This window comes from Rhinopithecus bieti, unplaced genomic scaffold, assembly GCF_001698545.2.
Source record: "Rhinopithecus bieti isolate Rb0 unplaced genomic scaffold, ASM169854v2 scaffold_11380, whole genome shotgun sequence".
Taxonomy (NCBI): Eukaryota; Metazoa; Chordata; class Mammalia; order Primates; family Cercopithecidae; genus Rhinopithecus; species Rhinopithecus bieti.
Window position 1 is genome coordinate 1,528,570 of NW_016807225.1, and position 14,220 is coordinate 1,542,789.

The window sequence follows — 14,220 nt, forward strand, 5'->3', positions numbered from 1 at the left end:
TTTAAGCAGCAGCAGTCTATTTCCTCTCAGGTCTAGAGACTGGAAGTCTGAGATCAAGGTGTTGGCAGCAATGATTTCTTCTGAGGCCTCTCCTTGGCTTGTAGATGGCCATTTTCACAGGGTCTTTCATTTTTGCACACGTCTCTATGTCCAATATGTTCTCTTATAAGAACACCAGTCAGATTGGAGTAGGGCCCACCCTCACAGCCTCATTCAACCTTAATCACCTCTTTAAAGGCTCTGTGTCCAAATACAATCACTTTCTGAGGTACTGGGGACTGGGACTTTAACATACGAATTTGGTGGGCCACAGTTCAGCCCGTAACATAACTTTATGTGAATTCCTTACCCAGAGAAAAGAAACAACAGCAGAAGTAATTCATCCAAACATCATGTGAACAGAGCTAACAAATTGAACTTGTGGTATTTGTTCTTATTAGGCATGCAATTTCTTGAAGAACATTTCATAGAAACCATTTAAAGAAATGACTAAGTAACATAACTTTTTTTCTTTCAGACTTCTTTAAATTACCTCAAAATCCTCTTCCCACAAATGTTTACTGAATAAATACCTCTTATTTCGCCCAAAAGGAAGTTCACTGAAGATTTTAAAAGTACTCTAAGCAGAAGGCTCTAACGTTTTATTGATTAGACTTGTGTACAGTTGTAAACCTTCCATCATACAGGTCATATATAATAACATTCAAATATCTGACATTAAAATAACTTCTTGACTAATGCTAATATAACACAGAATAGTTCTATCTCTATTAACAATAAAAACCAAACCACTGAGTTTATCTTAGAAAACTTAAATTCAGGCCATTATTTTACAATTTGGAAGTCTGAGTAATCCAACTTTAAGATGACTTTCTCATTGTTGAAGTTCGCTTTGTCGATGTGTGATTTGGGACTTCCTCTTGTTTCAAGCCATTCCTGCATATGACGCACCTTGGAGATGGGACCTTGCAATTGTCCTTGCACTGTGCCCCGGTCCGTGTTCTGGACCCAGCCTACCAATCCCAGCTTTTTACCCTCAGCCTAAGGGGGGAAAAAAGAGAGAGAGATCCAGTGAGATTGAGGAAAACAAGGTAAGACTACAATCTGTTGCCAGAATCTTGGCCTATAATCAAACCACTGAAACTAATTTGATATTGCCCAGAACAGTCAAAAGAAAGACAGCAGGAAGGATCTCATTGCTTATCTTCACATGAAGTGTTGGCCACTTGACTCCATGTCTTTCTTCTACCCTATAAAACCCAGGCACTAGAATTTTTCAGTGTGAAGTCAATTTGATTAAGTACCAAAGACTTAAGTCCAAAACAGATGCTTTTGAAATGATCCCCTAAGGCTGATTGTTTTTAGAATACTGAACTGTATCTTGCTCATTTTCCCTTCCCCTAATCAAGAATCTATTGGGTATGTTAAATGGAAAAAGCATGAAGTTATTTGATCCTTCCCTTTGCTGTTAACCAGGACCACACCTAAAATCCAGATGAATTCGTGTTCATTATATCTTTAAAGATCATTAGAAAGTATGTCACAATTTCCTGAGCAACTCATCCCATTGTTCTTACTGTAGTAAAACTGTCTAACCCAATATATTTATGTTGTAGCCAAAGCCCACTTTGTTGTCTTCCTAGAAAAGGAAAGCAGCTGGTGATCAGCCTCTCAACAGCAAACATGAGACTACGTAACTATCAGGTTTTCACTTGACTTTCTTCTCTTCTGTCTAAATAATCACAATGCCTTTAGGCTTATGAAAAACATCTAATCATTATAGTGGCTTATCCTTTTTAATGTTCTTTCCTTTTATTAAACTATGGCAAGACTGAATGTTTAGGAAAGGTAGCAATGTTTTGGAGGTAATTTTATATTTGTATAAATTTATGATTAGAATATTAAGTCACTGATTGTTAAAGTAATCTATCTAAATAGAAGGTGTTGGATTACAAAAGAAAATGGGAGTTAACATGATTGCATGTCAAAATGTGGGAAATTGCTGGAGTTGGCCAAAGAAAACGTTATGCATAGCAAAAAAAAGTTTGATGAGGAATTTAAGTATCCATCAAATCGAAGACATGTTCAAAGCAAAGACATGTTTGCTTAATGAACAAAACAGACTCCAACCAAATAAATAACCATTTGAAGGATACAAAGGAAATTAAAGAATGAAGAAAAATAGAAGATGCCTACCTGATGTACTGCTAAGTGCCAAAGAAGATACCATAAAAGAAGAATGCTGAGAATAAATTTTGAGTAAGACTCCACATCCAACTGACTTGGTATAACAACTGCCCTCTTCTGCTTCAAATTAACCCAGGGGAGCTGACTATCTCCAGTTCTTAAGAGTTATCTTATATGTATGGTAAATAGCTATAAGAATGTGCAGTTTTAAACAGGAGGTTTAACAGTCAAACAAATCTTTAAAAATTTGCAGTGTGATTTATCTGAACTCTCTTTTTTTTTTTGGAGACGGAGTCTTACTCTGTCGCCCAGGCTGGAGTGCAGTGGCGCGATCTCAGCTCACTGTAAGCTCCGCCTCACGGGTTCATGCCATTCTCCTGTCTCAGCCTCCCAAGTAGCTGGGACCACAGGCTCCCGCAACCACTCCCAGCTAATTTTTTTGTATTTTTAGTAGAGATGGGGTTTCACTATGTTAGCCAGGATGGTCTCAATCTCCTGACCTCGTGATCCGCCCGCCTCGGCCTCCCAAAGTGCTGGGATTACAGGCGTGAGCCACTGCACCTGGCCTTACCTGAACTCTTGAGAGTTGAACAGAACGCTACAAAATTTGACCAGTGTTGAGAATGGGTGTTTCCTACTGGTTTCATTTGTGTGCTCAACTCTGTTCTTATTTTTTTAACGATAGCATAATGTTATTGACTCATGTTCAGTTTTGAATATCTATTGCACAAGTAAACAGGGTTTTTCTCCCCTAAGAAAATTCCAAAAAGCGAATTCTACCTCATAACCATATTTTTGCTTGAACAATCATCTGACAACATTTTAAGGTATATAATCACCAACTCTAGTTGCAATCTAAAAAAAAACTCTCTTCAAATCAATAACCAAGATTTCCACCTTAGGATACTAGAAAAAGAAGAGCAAACTAAATTCAAAATGAGCAGAAAGAAAGAAATAAAGATTAGAGCAGAAATTAATGGAAAGCAGAAGAATGGAGAAAATCAATAAAACAAAAGTTGCTTCTTTGACAAGATCAACAAAATTGACAACCTTTAGCTAGACTGATAAAGAAAAAAGGATGAAAGTCTCAAATTACTAAAATTGAAATAAAAGAGAAGATATTACCACCAACCTTACAAAGATAGGATATAAGGGAATTCTATGAACAATTATATGCCAAAAAATTAGATTAACTTGGATGAAAAGAAACCTAATAACCTAGAAAGACAAACAACCAAAACTGAATCAAGAAGAAATAGAAAGTGTGAATAGACCTATACCAAGTAAAGAGATGGAATTTTTAATCAAAAACCTTCCCACAGAGAAAAAGCCCAGGACCAGATGGCTTCATGGGTAAATTCTACCAAATGTTTAAAAAACAATCCTTTACCAACCCTTCACAAGCTCTTCCAAAAAATAGAAGATCCAAACCAAGAATTAAAGGTTAAAAAAAAATAAGAGGAAACACTTCCCAACACATTCTATTAAGCCAGCATTATCCTTATACTAAAACCAAAGCTAAAAAATAAAAATGAAAAATAAAGAGAAAAAAAAAAACCCAATGTAAAAGAAAAAACAAAGAAACTCCGAAACAACAAAGCCATCACAAGAAAAAAAACACCAAAAAACCATAGACCAATATCTCTTATGAACAGAGATGCAAAAATCCTCAGCAAAATACTAGCAAACCAAATCAGGCAACATATAAAAAGAATTGTACACCATGACAGATTAGGATTTCTTTCAAGGTTGCTTCAATATGCAAGAAGTAATCAACTTAATATGCCATATTAATAAAACAAAAGCTACATGATAATCTCAGTAGATGGCAAAAAAGCATTTCACAAAAACTAATACCTCTTTTTTGATCAAAACACTCAACAAACTAGGAACAGAAGGAACCTTCCGCAACCTGATAAAGGGAATCTGTGAAAAACCCACTGCTAACATCATACTTAATGGTGAAAGATCGAAAACCTTCCCACTAAGATCAGGAACAAGACAAGGATGTCTGCTACTACCACTCTACTCAATATTATACTTGAGGGTCTATCCACAGCTGGAAAAAGAAAAGGCATTCAGATTGGAAAGGAAAAAGCGAAACTATCTCTACTTGCAGATGACATATCTTGTATACAAAAAGTCCTAAGGAACACACACAGGCACACACTAGAGCTAATTAACAGTCTCACAAGGTTGTAGGATGTAAGATCGATATACAAAAATCAATTGTATTTCTATACACTAGCAATGAAAAACTGAAAATGAAGTTAGGAAACAATTCCATTTATAATAGCATCAAAAAGATAAAATGTCTAGGAATAAATTTAACAAAAGAACTGCAAGACATACACGGAAAGTTACAAAACATTCTTGAAAGAAATTAAAGACTATCTAAGTAAATGGAAAGACATTCCTTATTGATGTATTGGAAGACTTAATATTGTTAAGGTGATACTACTACCCAATTGATCTACAGATTCAACTCAATCTCTATCAAAATCCCAGTGCTTTTGCAGAAATCGAAAAATTGACACTAAAATTTACATGGAAACATAAGGGACCCAGAATAGCTAGAAATAATCTTGGAAAGGAAAAACAAAGTTGAAGAATTCACACTTCCCAATTTCAAAATTTACTACAAAGCTGCAGTAACTGAGACAGTGTGATATTGGCATAAGGATAGTGGCTTAGACCATTTCGTGTTGCTATAAAGAACTACCTGAGGGCCAGGCATGGTAGCTCACACCTGTAATCCCAGCACTTTGGGAGGCCGAGGTGGGGGGATCATGAGGTCAGGAGTTCGAGACCAGCCTGGCCAAGATAGTGAAACCCCCTCTATTAAAAAAACAAAAATTAGCTGGGTACGGTGGTAGGTGCCTGTAATCCCAGCTACTCAGGAGGCTGAGGCAGGAGAATCATTTGAACCTGGGAAGTGGAAGTTGCAGTGAGCCGAAATCGCACTACTGTACTTTAGGCTGGGCGACAGAGCAAGACTCCCTCTCAAAAAAAAAAAAAAAAAAAAAAAAAAAGAACTACCAGAGGCTGGGTAATTTATGAAGAGGTTTTATTTGGCTTATGATTCTGTAGATTGTACAAGCATGAGCCTGTCACTGGCATCAGGTGAGGGCCTTAGGCTGTTTCCACTCACAGTGGAAGGCAAAGGGGATTCCACATGTGCGGAGATCATATGGTTAAAGAGGAAGTGAGGCGGGGTGGGAAGTGGTGGGGTACAAGGCTCTTTTTAATAACCAGTTCTCACCAGGTGCAGTGGCTCACACCTGTAATCCTAGCACTTTGGGAGGCTGAGGCAGGTGGATCACCTGAGGTCAGGAGTTTGAGACCAGCCTGGTCAACATGGTGAAACCCCATCTCTACTAAAAATACAAAAATTAGCTGGGTGTGGTGGTGGGTGCCTGTAATCCCAGCTACTTGGGAGGGTGAGGCAGGAGAATCGCTTGAACCCTGGAGGCGGAGGTTGCAGTGAGCCAAGATTGTGCCACTGTACTCTAGCCTGGGTGACAAGAATGAAACTCCATTTCAAAAAAATTAATAAATAAAAATAACAACCAGTTCTCAAGGGAACTAATAGAGTAAGAATTCATTGGCCCTCCCACCCTGCAGGAAGGGCATTAATCTGCTCATGAGGGACCTGGCCCCATGACTCAAATACCTCCCATTATGTCTCACCTTCAACACTGGGGATCAAATTTCAACATGAGATTTGAAGGGGACAAACATCTCAACTACAGTAGGCAGACATACAGATGAATGGAATAGTATTGAGAGTCCAGAGATAAACCCTTACATTTATGTTGATTTTTGAAAAGGGTGCTATGACAAGTGAATGTGGGAAATAATACTCATTTCAACAAATGGTGCTGGGACAACTGGATATTCACATGCAAAAGAATAAAGCTGGATTTCCTACCTCACATCACATAAAAATTAAACTGGATCAAAGACCTCCATCTAAGAGTGTAAACTATGAAACTGAAGAAAACAAAGGCGGCTGGGCGCGGTGACTCACGCCTGTAATCCCAGCACTTTGGGAGCCCGAGGCGGGTGGATCACGAGGCGGGTGGATCACGAGGTGGGTGGATCACGAGGTCAGGAGACCAGTCTGACCAACATGGTGAAATCCCATCTCTACTAAAAATACAAAAACTAGCCAGGCGTGGTGGTGCACTTCCGTAATCCCAGCTACTCAGGAGAATCGCTTGAACCCTGGAGGCAGAAGGCTGCAGTGAACCGATCGTACCACTGCACAGAGCAAGACTCTGTCTAAAAAAAAAAAAGAAAAAAAAGAAAGAAAGGAAAAGAAAAGATAGGCATGACAGCTGGGTGTGATGGCTCACACCTGTAATCCCAGCACTCTGGGAGGCTGAGGTGGGCAGACTGCTTGAGGTCAGGACCAGCTTGGGCAACTTGGGGAAATCCAGTAGCTACAAAAAACAAAAACAAAACAAACAAAAAACATAGGCATGAACCTTCATGACCTTGGATTAGGAAGATTTCTTAGACATAACACTAAAAGTACAAGCAAAAAAAGAACAGATAAATTTGATTTGACTTCATCAAAAGTAAAAACTTTTGTACTTCATAGACACTATCAAGAAATGAAAAAGACAACCCACAGAATGGGAGAAATGTTTGTATATCATATATCTGATAAGGGACTAGTATCCAGAATAAAAATATTCTTACGACTCAAGAATAAGGAGGCAAATAACTAAAAATGGGCAAAAAGATTTGAATGGACATTTCTCCAAAGAAGACAAAATATGCCAATAAGCACATGAAAACATGCTCAACATCATTAGTCATTAGGAAGGCAAATCAAAACCACATTGAAGTACACATGTACAACAGGATATTATTCAGTCTTACAAAGAAAGAAAATTGTTTTTACTTTCATGATATAACACAGATGAACCTTGAGGATATTACGCTGAGTGAAATAAGCCAGCCACAAAAGGACAAATACTGTAAAATTCTACTTATATGAGGTAACTAGAATAGTTGAATTAATAGAATGTAGATTTATGATTGTCAGGGGTTTGGGGGAAGGAGAAAATGGAGAGTTAGCATTTAATGAATACAGAGTTTCAGTTTTGCAAGATGAAAAGCGTTCTGTAGATAAACAGAACAATGTACTTAAGACCACCGAATTGTACATTTAAAATGGTTAAAACAGTAATTTTATGTTATATGTATTCTACCACAATTTTAGAAGTAAGTGTGCTATATGGTTTCCAAATATTTTGGGATTTTCCAATTATCTTTTTTATTTTTTTTTAATGTGGTTTAGTTCCACTGTAGTTGCAGAATATTCCTCGTATGATTTAAATCCTTTTAAATTCATTAATACCTGAAAAACAAACAAACAACCACAATGAGATATTACCTCATACCCACTAGGATGGCTAACATAAAAGACAGTAACCATTGTTGGCAAGGATGTGGACAAACTGGAATTCTCACACATTGCCAGTGAGAACATAAAATGGTGTAGCTACTTTGGAAAAGTTTGGCAGTTCCTCAAAAAGTTAAACATAAAGTTACCATATGACCCAGCAATCTATTCCTAGGTATGTATATACTCAATGGAACTGAAAACATTGTCTACACAAAAATATGCACACATGTGTTCCCAGCACTATTATTCATAATGGCCAAAAATCAAACCCAAATTTCCATCAACTGATGAATGGATAAATAAAATGTGGTATATCCATACAATGGGATATTATTCAGCCATAAAAAGGAATAGGATACTAATACATGCTACAGTGTAGATAAACCTTGAAAACAATATGTTAAGTGAAAGGAGCCAGTCACAAAAAAAGGCCACATTTGTATGATTCCATTTATATTAAATATCAAGAATAGGGTGAACATGGTGGCTCACGTGTATAATCCCAGCACTTTGGGAGGCTGAGGTAGGTGGATCACCTGAGGTCAGGAGTTCAAGACCTGCCTGGCCAACACGGTGAAACCCCGTCTCTACTAAAAATACAAAAATTAACTGGGCGTGGTGGTGCATGCCCGTAATCCTGGCTACTTGGGAGGCTGAGGGAGAAGAATCACTTGAACGCGGGAGGCAGAGGTTGCAGTGAGCCGATATCATGCCACTGCACTCCAGCCTGGATGACAGAGTGAGACAGAGTTGAGACTCCATCTCAACGACAACAACAAAAATCTAGAATAGGCAAATTCATAGAGACAGAAAGTAGGTTAGTGGTTATTAGGGGCTGAGGGGATGAGGAGTGAGTGCTAACAGGTAGGGGGTTTCTTTTTGGGATGATGAAAATGTTCTGGAATTACTGCACAACTTTGTGAATATACTAAAAATCACCAAATTATACACTTTAGGAGGATGGGTTTTATGGGATGTAAATTATATTCCAAGTTTTTAAAAGTCCCTGAATTATTATTTGCCACTTCTCTAGAAATGAAGGAATTTATAATAAGAGGCTAGATAATATCAACAGCAGACTGCAGCAAAACAACTGTTCAAATGAACATATATATTTAAATGATTATAAATAGTAAAGAATAAGCTACAAGCCTAATTTAAAAAAAAAGATGTCATTTTATATGCAGTTTTCCAATCAATATTTGTTTTTCTGTATTCTGTTATTCTTTCTTTAAACTGGGGAGAAGGGCAGGTAGAGAAAGATGGGCTATATATACCACTATCTGGCCCTTTTCCCTCAACAACTTTGACTAACCTTTGAAGCTATTATCTCAATCACCTTAATTTACAGGAACTTAACCTGCATAATTGGTAGCAAAGCTAATTGGAACACAGCTCTTGCTATGAGTTTCAGCAATTCTGTTTTCAACAGTCATTTCCTATTTGAATGTCAGATGGGAAGAAATGATTTCTGAATAATTAGAATAAGAGGTATTGGCCCGGCACAGTGGCTCACACCTGTAATCCCAACACTTTGGGAGGCCGAGGTGGGCGGATCACCTGAGGTTGGGAGTTCAAGACCAGTCTGACCAACATGGAGAAACCCTGTCTCTACTAAAAATACAAAATTAGCGGGGCGTGGTGGTGCATGCCTGTAATCTCAGCTACCCGGGAGGCTGAAGTAGGAGAATGCTTGAACCCGGGAGGCGGAGGTTGCCGTGAGCTGAGATCGCGCCATTGCACTCCAGCCTGGGCAACAAGAGTGAAACTCTGTCTCAAAAAAAAAAAAAAAAAAAAGAAAAGAAAAGAAAAAGAGGTAGAAGGATCACTTGAGCCCAGGAGTTCAAGACCAGCCTGGGCAACATAGCTCTCTATTAAAAGAAAAAAAAAAAAAAAAAAAAGCTGGGTGTGGTGGCATGCACTTGTGGTCCCAGCTACTTGGGAGGCTGAGGAAGGAGGATCATTTGAGCCTGGGAGGTTAAGGCTGCAATGAGCTGTGACTGTGCCACCATCCTCCAGAAAAAAAAAGAAAAAGGAAAAAAGGTATTGACAATTCACATTCATATTTCAAAGATTCCCTCCAGGTTAGAATTTGAATTTTAAGTACCACAGTCCCAGGAAGGAGACACTTAAGAAGTTCTGCAGTCCTAACTCATTATCTGTGGGATTAGAGACACACCGGGAAGGCAATAGCCAATACCTACAGAAGGCAGAGGGGAAATTGAGCTTGCATTTATGTGTGCCTGTTGAGGGAAGATTAACCACATTAAAGCAGAGGTAGAGGCTGCCAACAGTTTGTCCATCCCCTCAAATACTCCCTTATTGCTCTAGGAAGAATACCAGGCTCCACATTCAGTGTTCCCATCACCTATTCTGGAACGGATAAAGAGTTTTTAATAAGAAAAACGTCAGCTGGAAAAGGTAAATGTTCTTTCAAAACCAAAAAAAGAATAGAAAGGAATTAAGTGGAGAATTGAGGGAAGCTTGGAGAAAGAGGTCTGAAGAAAGTGCAGCAGCTACAGAGGAAGCATTTATATGTGTTATATACATGACATCAGGTCATCTAAATGCCATCTCTTCAATCAATGTTAGCCTTTCTATAAGAAATCTGACTTGGTTTGATGACGCCACAACAGCGAGAACTGGTGAAGCCCTCTATTTCCCTTGGAAGAGAGAAGCTCATTAATATGTGTGTCTTGATGCTCAGGCAGCACTGTTGGAAAAAGACCAATAATAACTGCAGGATAATCTTCCATTTACACCATGTTTTACCGATTGCACAGCATTTTCATACTCATTGCTCTACAAACTACCTCTTTGCCATGCAGCTAGCCAGCGGCTTCCAGTTCACATTTGTCAGGAACATGTCCCTTGTTCCTATGCCCACAACCTAGATTACCACCCCAAAGCCTGCAGGCCACATACCTGAGTATACTTGCGGAAAAACACCCCTTGCACCTTCCCAAAAATTTCATAATCCACTGATAACAGGGTGTCTCCTTCTGCCATGCTCAAACCTGTCAGAAACCAGGAAAGCAGAAGAGTGAAGGGCTATTATTCCAGGACCCGCAAGCCTGAGTCAGAAAGGGCCACACCCACCCCTGTCCATCCTTAACCACTGCGACCTCTCCGCGACCTCCAAGTCCTGGAAATGGGAATCGTGACTGGATGTGATAAGGCGTGTGTGAAGGAAGAGCCAGACGCCGGGAGAGGGAGCTTCGGTACGCAGCTGCCCGCTGAAGCCTCTTCTGGGGAAATCACCTGCTGACCGATGACCTCCTTACATCCATTCCCGGTCCCGCTCCCTCACTACCAGAATCCCCTGCTACTAACATTTTAAGGCTAATCGACTTGACAAGCACACCCCGGGGGCCCCTCCCGGCTCACCCTCCTTGACTTCCCCACCGGCTGCCGGGATCACTTCGGGACCACCAGGCCAACGGCTCACCAGGGCGCGCAGACCTCCGCGCCCGGAAGTTTAGTGTATAGCTGCTCCTTCGCTGTCTCTCATGCCCATCACCTCCAGCTGGCCAATCAGAGAGGGCGCCTCGGCCCGTGCCCGCCCAGAAGGCGGGATTTCAGGGCGCGGTTGTCCGGCAACCCAAAAGCTTTGGGTTGGGGATCTGTCCAGGAACTCGGCTGGGCCTCCACAAACCTAGCCCTCATCCCATCTCAGTCAACAAGCGCACCCCTCTTCTCATTTTCTCATGGGGAGAAAAGCATAGACGAAGAAGTACATTGGGATATATTCAATCATTCAATTAAATACCGACTGACAGCTACTGTGTGCCAGGCACCTGTTCTAGGTGACCTGGCAAACGTCAGTGAACAAAACAGGATCCCTGTCCTGAGGAGCTTAATTCTGGAGGTGAGAGACAAACAGTACACATTAAACATCATAAATAGCTTGTAATTTCAGCACTTTGGGAGGCCAACGCGGGCGAATCACTTGAGGTCAGGAGTTCGAGACCAGCCTGGCCAATATGGTGAAACCCCGTTTCTACCGAAAATACAAAAATTGGCCGGGCGTGGTGGTGGGCGCCTGTAATCCCAGCTACTCGGGAGGCTGAGGCAGAAGAATCGCTTGAACCGGGGAGGTGGAGGCTGCAGTGAGCCAAGATTGCCCCACTGCACTCCAGCCTGGGCAATAGAGTGAGACTCTGTCTCAAACAAATAAATGAATAAATAAAAAATAAACATCATAAATATGTTGAGTAGATACATCCAACCTTTCTGTACTTTTTCATTCAGTTCTTTAAGTTTGGGTCATAACTAATCTGGAATAGGGGATTACAGGAGCATAAGTGCACAGGAGGTCCCAATGGAGGTTACGTCTGCTTCTGGGCTTCTGGAAGCTACTCACCGGTCTCCTTTACTAAGAAAATGTCAAATAATGCTTGAACAAATAACTAATCAAACAAAGCAAGAGCACAAGCAAAATAATTAATGGCTCCAGAATTACAGTTGAATCAGTCAATCTAAGCCAAATGGCCAAACTACACGAATTTATTTTGGGAAAAGGGAATTGTCAAGGGGGATGTGGATGAGTATGGTTAAAATTAGAGTTGATGTGTAAACATTTGAATCCAGCTACCTTTATGATTCATAATGTGTGTGAAGGAAAACTGGTGTTTACTGATCCTTTGTGGATTGATTGTATATATTACACCGCTTCATAACATAAGACTCCTTATGCGAATATGCCAGGTTGGCAGACCTGACAATGAGATATGAGTTTGTGACAGTAGGCACGGAAATTCATCATTCTGCTAGTTCCCTGCTACAGAGTGAGGATCCATATCCTAGAGAATCATGCAACCTTAGTGCTGAGAGGCAGGGGTTTGGTGGTGAACAAGCTGGATTGAATGTTGTACTTGGCAATATTTGAAAATAACTCTAAATAGAGTATCTTGCTAATGGTATTTTTTTCTCTAAAATTCATTTAAAAAAATTTATAGAATTCAAAACTTACTGAGTGTCTAATACGTATGGGGCACTCTAGAATATACAAAGATGAATGATATATAATCTTTGCCCTCGAAGAGTTTTTAATTTAGTGTAGGGGCACATATGCATGCAAATAATGACAATAAAATGTACCGCATGATAATTTAATTCTATGAAATGAAAATCCATTGAGAGCTCATCAGGAACCAGCCCTGTGCTATAACAAGGACAGAAAATATTACAAAGGAGCAAACAAATTAATTCTGATTGGGAAGACTGGGAAAGGGTTCTTGGAGGAAACAGCATTTAATCCAAGGTCACACAACCAGTAAGTGATGGAGCTGGGATTTGGTTCCAGAGTCAACTCCCGCGAATGCTATGCTCTACCAGCTCCCAGTATGTGGAGCTTAGAGTAAGGTAGTACCATGGAGATGAAGAAGTACAAGTAGCCAGTTGTGGCTAGACCAGGAGTCCGCTACCCTGCTTGTGCATCAGGATCTTTGGGGAAGCTTTAAAAAATGTTAGTCCTCAGGCCTCACCCCTAGATATTGCTTTCCAAGTAGTCTTAACACACAGCCAGGGATGAGACTCACTGGGTTGGACTCTGTGGCTTATTAAGGGGAGGCAAAACTGAAAAGGTAGGCTGGACCTAATCTGGGAGGTAGAAATGCCATGCTAAATTATGCACTTCAACTTTATTCTATAGGTGAAGAAGAAGCTACTGGGGAGGGAAATGGTAGGATCAGAAGTATTTAGTAATTAGCTTGATTTAATCACTGCACAATGCATACATGTATCAAAACATCACTGTACACTGCAAATATAGACAAAATTTTTAGTTGTCAATTATATCTTAATAAAACTGGGGGAGTGGAGAAATATTTAGACTGATTATTTTGGCTGCAGCATGAAGGTTGGGTTTGAAGAGCAGATATTAAAGGCAAGAACAAAAGTTAGGAGGGCTATGCCATCCCAAGGAGAAGTGAGGAAAACCTCACCTGGGGCAGCAGGCAGAAATGTAAAGGAAGAGTCATATATGAGAGACATGGCAGAAGTAAATTCAATAGGCCAGGCTTACATTTGTAATCCCAGCACTTTGGGAGGCTAAGGCAGGTGGATCACCTGAGGTCAGGAGTTCGAGACCGATGAAACTCCATCTCTACTAAAAATACAAAAATTAGCTGGGCGTGGTGGTGCACACCTGTAGTCCCAGCTACTAGGGAGGCCGAGGCAGGAGGATGGCTTGAAGTGGTTGCAGTGAGCTGAGATCATGCCACTGCACCCCCGCCTGGATGATGGAGCAAGACTCTGTCTCAAAGAAAAAAAAGGAAGAAAACTCAATAAAACTTGTGATTAGTTAGAAGGAAGAGGCAACTAAGAGGGAAGCATGGAAGACTGATGCTATGAGCATGCAAGGGCACACTCCAGAAGCAGATTTGAGAATGGGAGAGGATCATGAGTTTATGTTGTCTTACAGAATTTGAGGTTCCTAAGGAACGATCTTGTGGAGGTGTCAAATGGGCAGTCCCGAAATTTGAGTCTGTAACTAATGAGAAAGACTAAAGCTAAGCTGGCTGTCATTTAAACACAGGTGAAACCTGAAATTTCAACATTTGGTTGAAATCGTTAAAGAAGAGAATGTCTGGAACTACATATATATATATATA

General features: G+C 40.2%; 1 protein-coding gene across 4 annotated transcripts in view; it reads right to left on the reverse strand.

Moving 5' to 3' along the window:
• Nucleotides 1-606: 606 nt before the first annotated feature.
• The window catches only part of ACYP1 (acylphosphatase 1), a 16,380-nt gene continuing 2,766 nt past the window's right edge, over nucleotides 607-14,220 (reverse strand). The window contains exons 1-3 of one of the 4 annotated variants that reach the window (XM_017880526.1): nucleotides 10,994-11,100; nucleotides 10,532-10,623; nucleotides 607-1,041 (exon numbers count right to left, since the gene is read on the reverse strand). In XM_017880526.1, coding sequence (XP_017736015.1) covers nucleotides 826-1,041; nucleotides 10,532-10,615 — 300 coding nt within the window. In that variant the 5' untranslated portion in view covers nucleotides 10,616-10,623; nucleotides 10,994-11,100 and the 3' untranslated portion in view covers nucleotides 607-825. Of the gene's footprint in view, nucleotides 1,042-10,531; nucleotides 10,624-10,731; nucleotides 10,925-10,993; nucleotides 11,101-14,220 lie in introns of those variants that run through there. The other 3 variants (XM_017880528.1, XM_017880527.1, XM_017880525.1) reach the window with 3 other exon arrangements.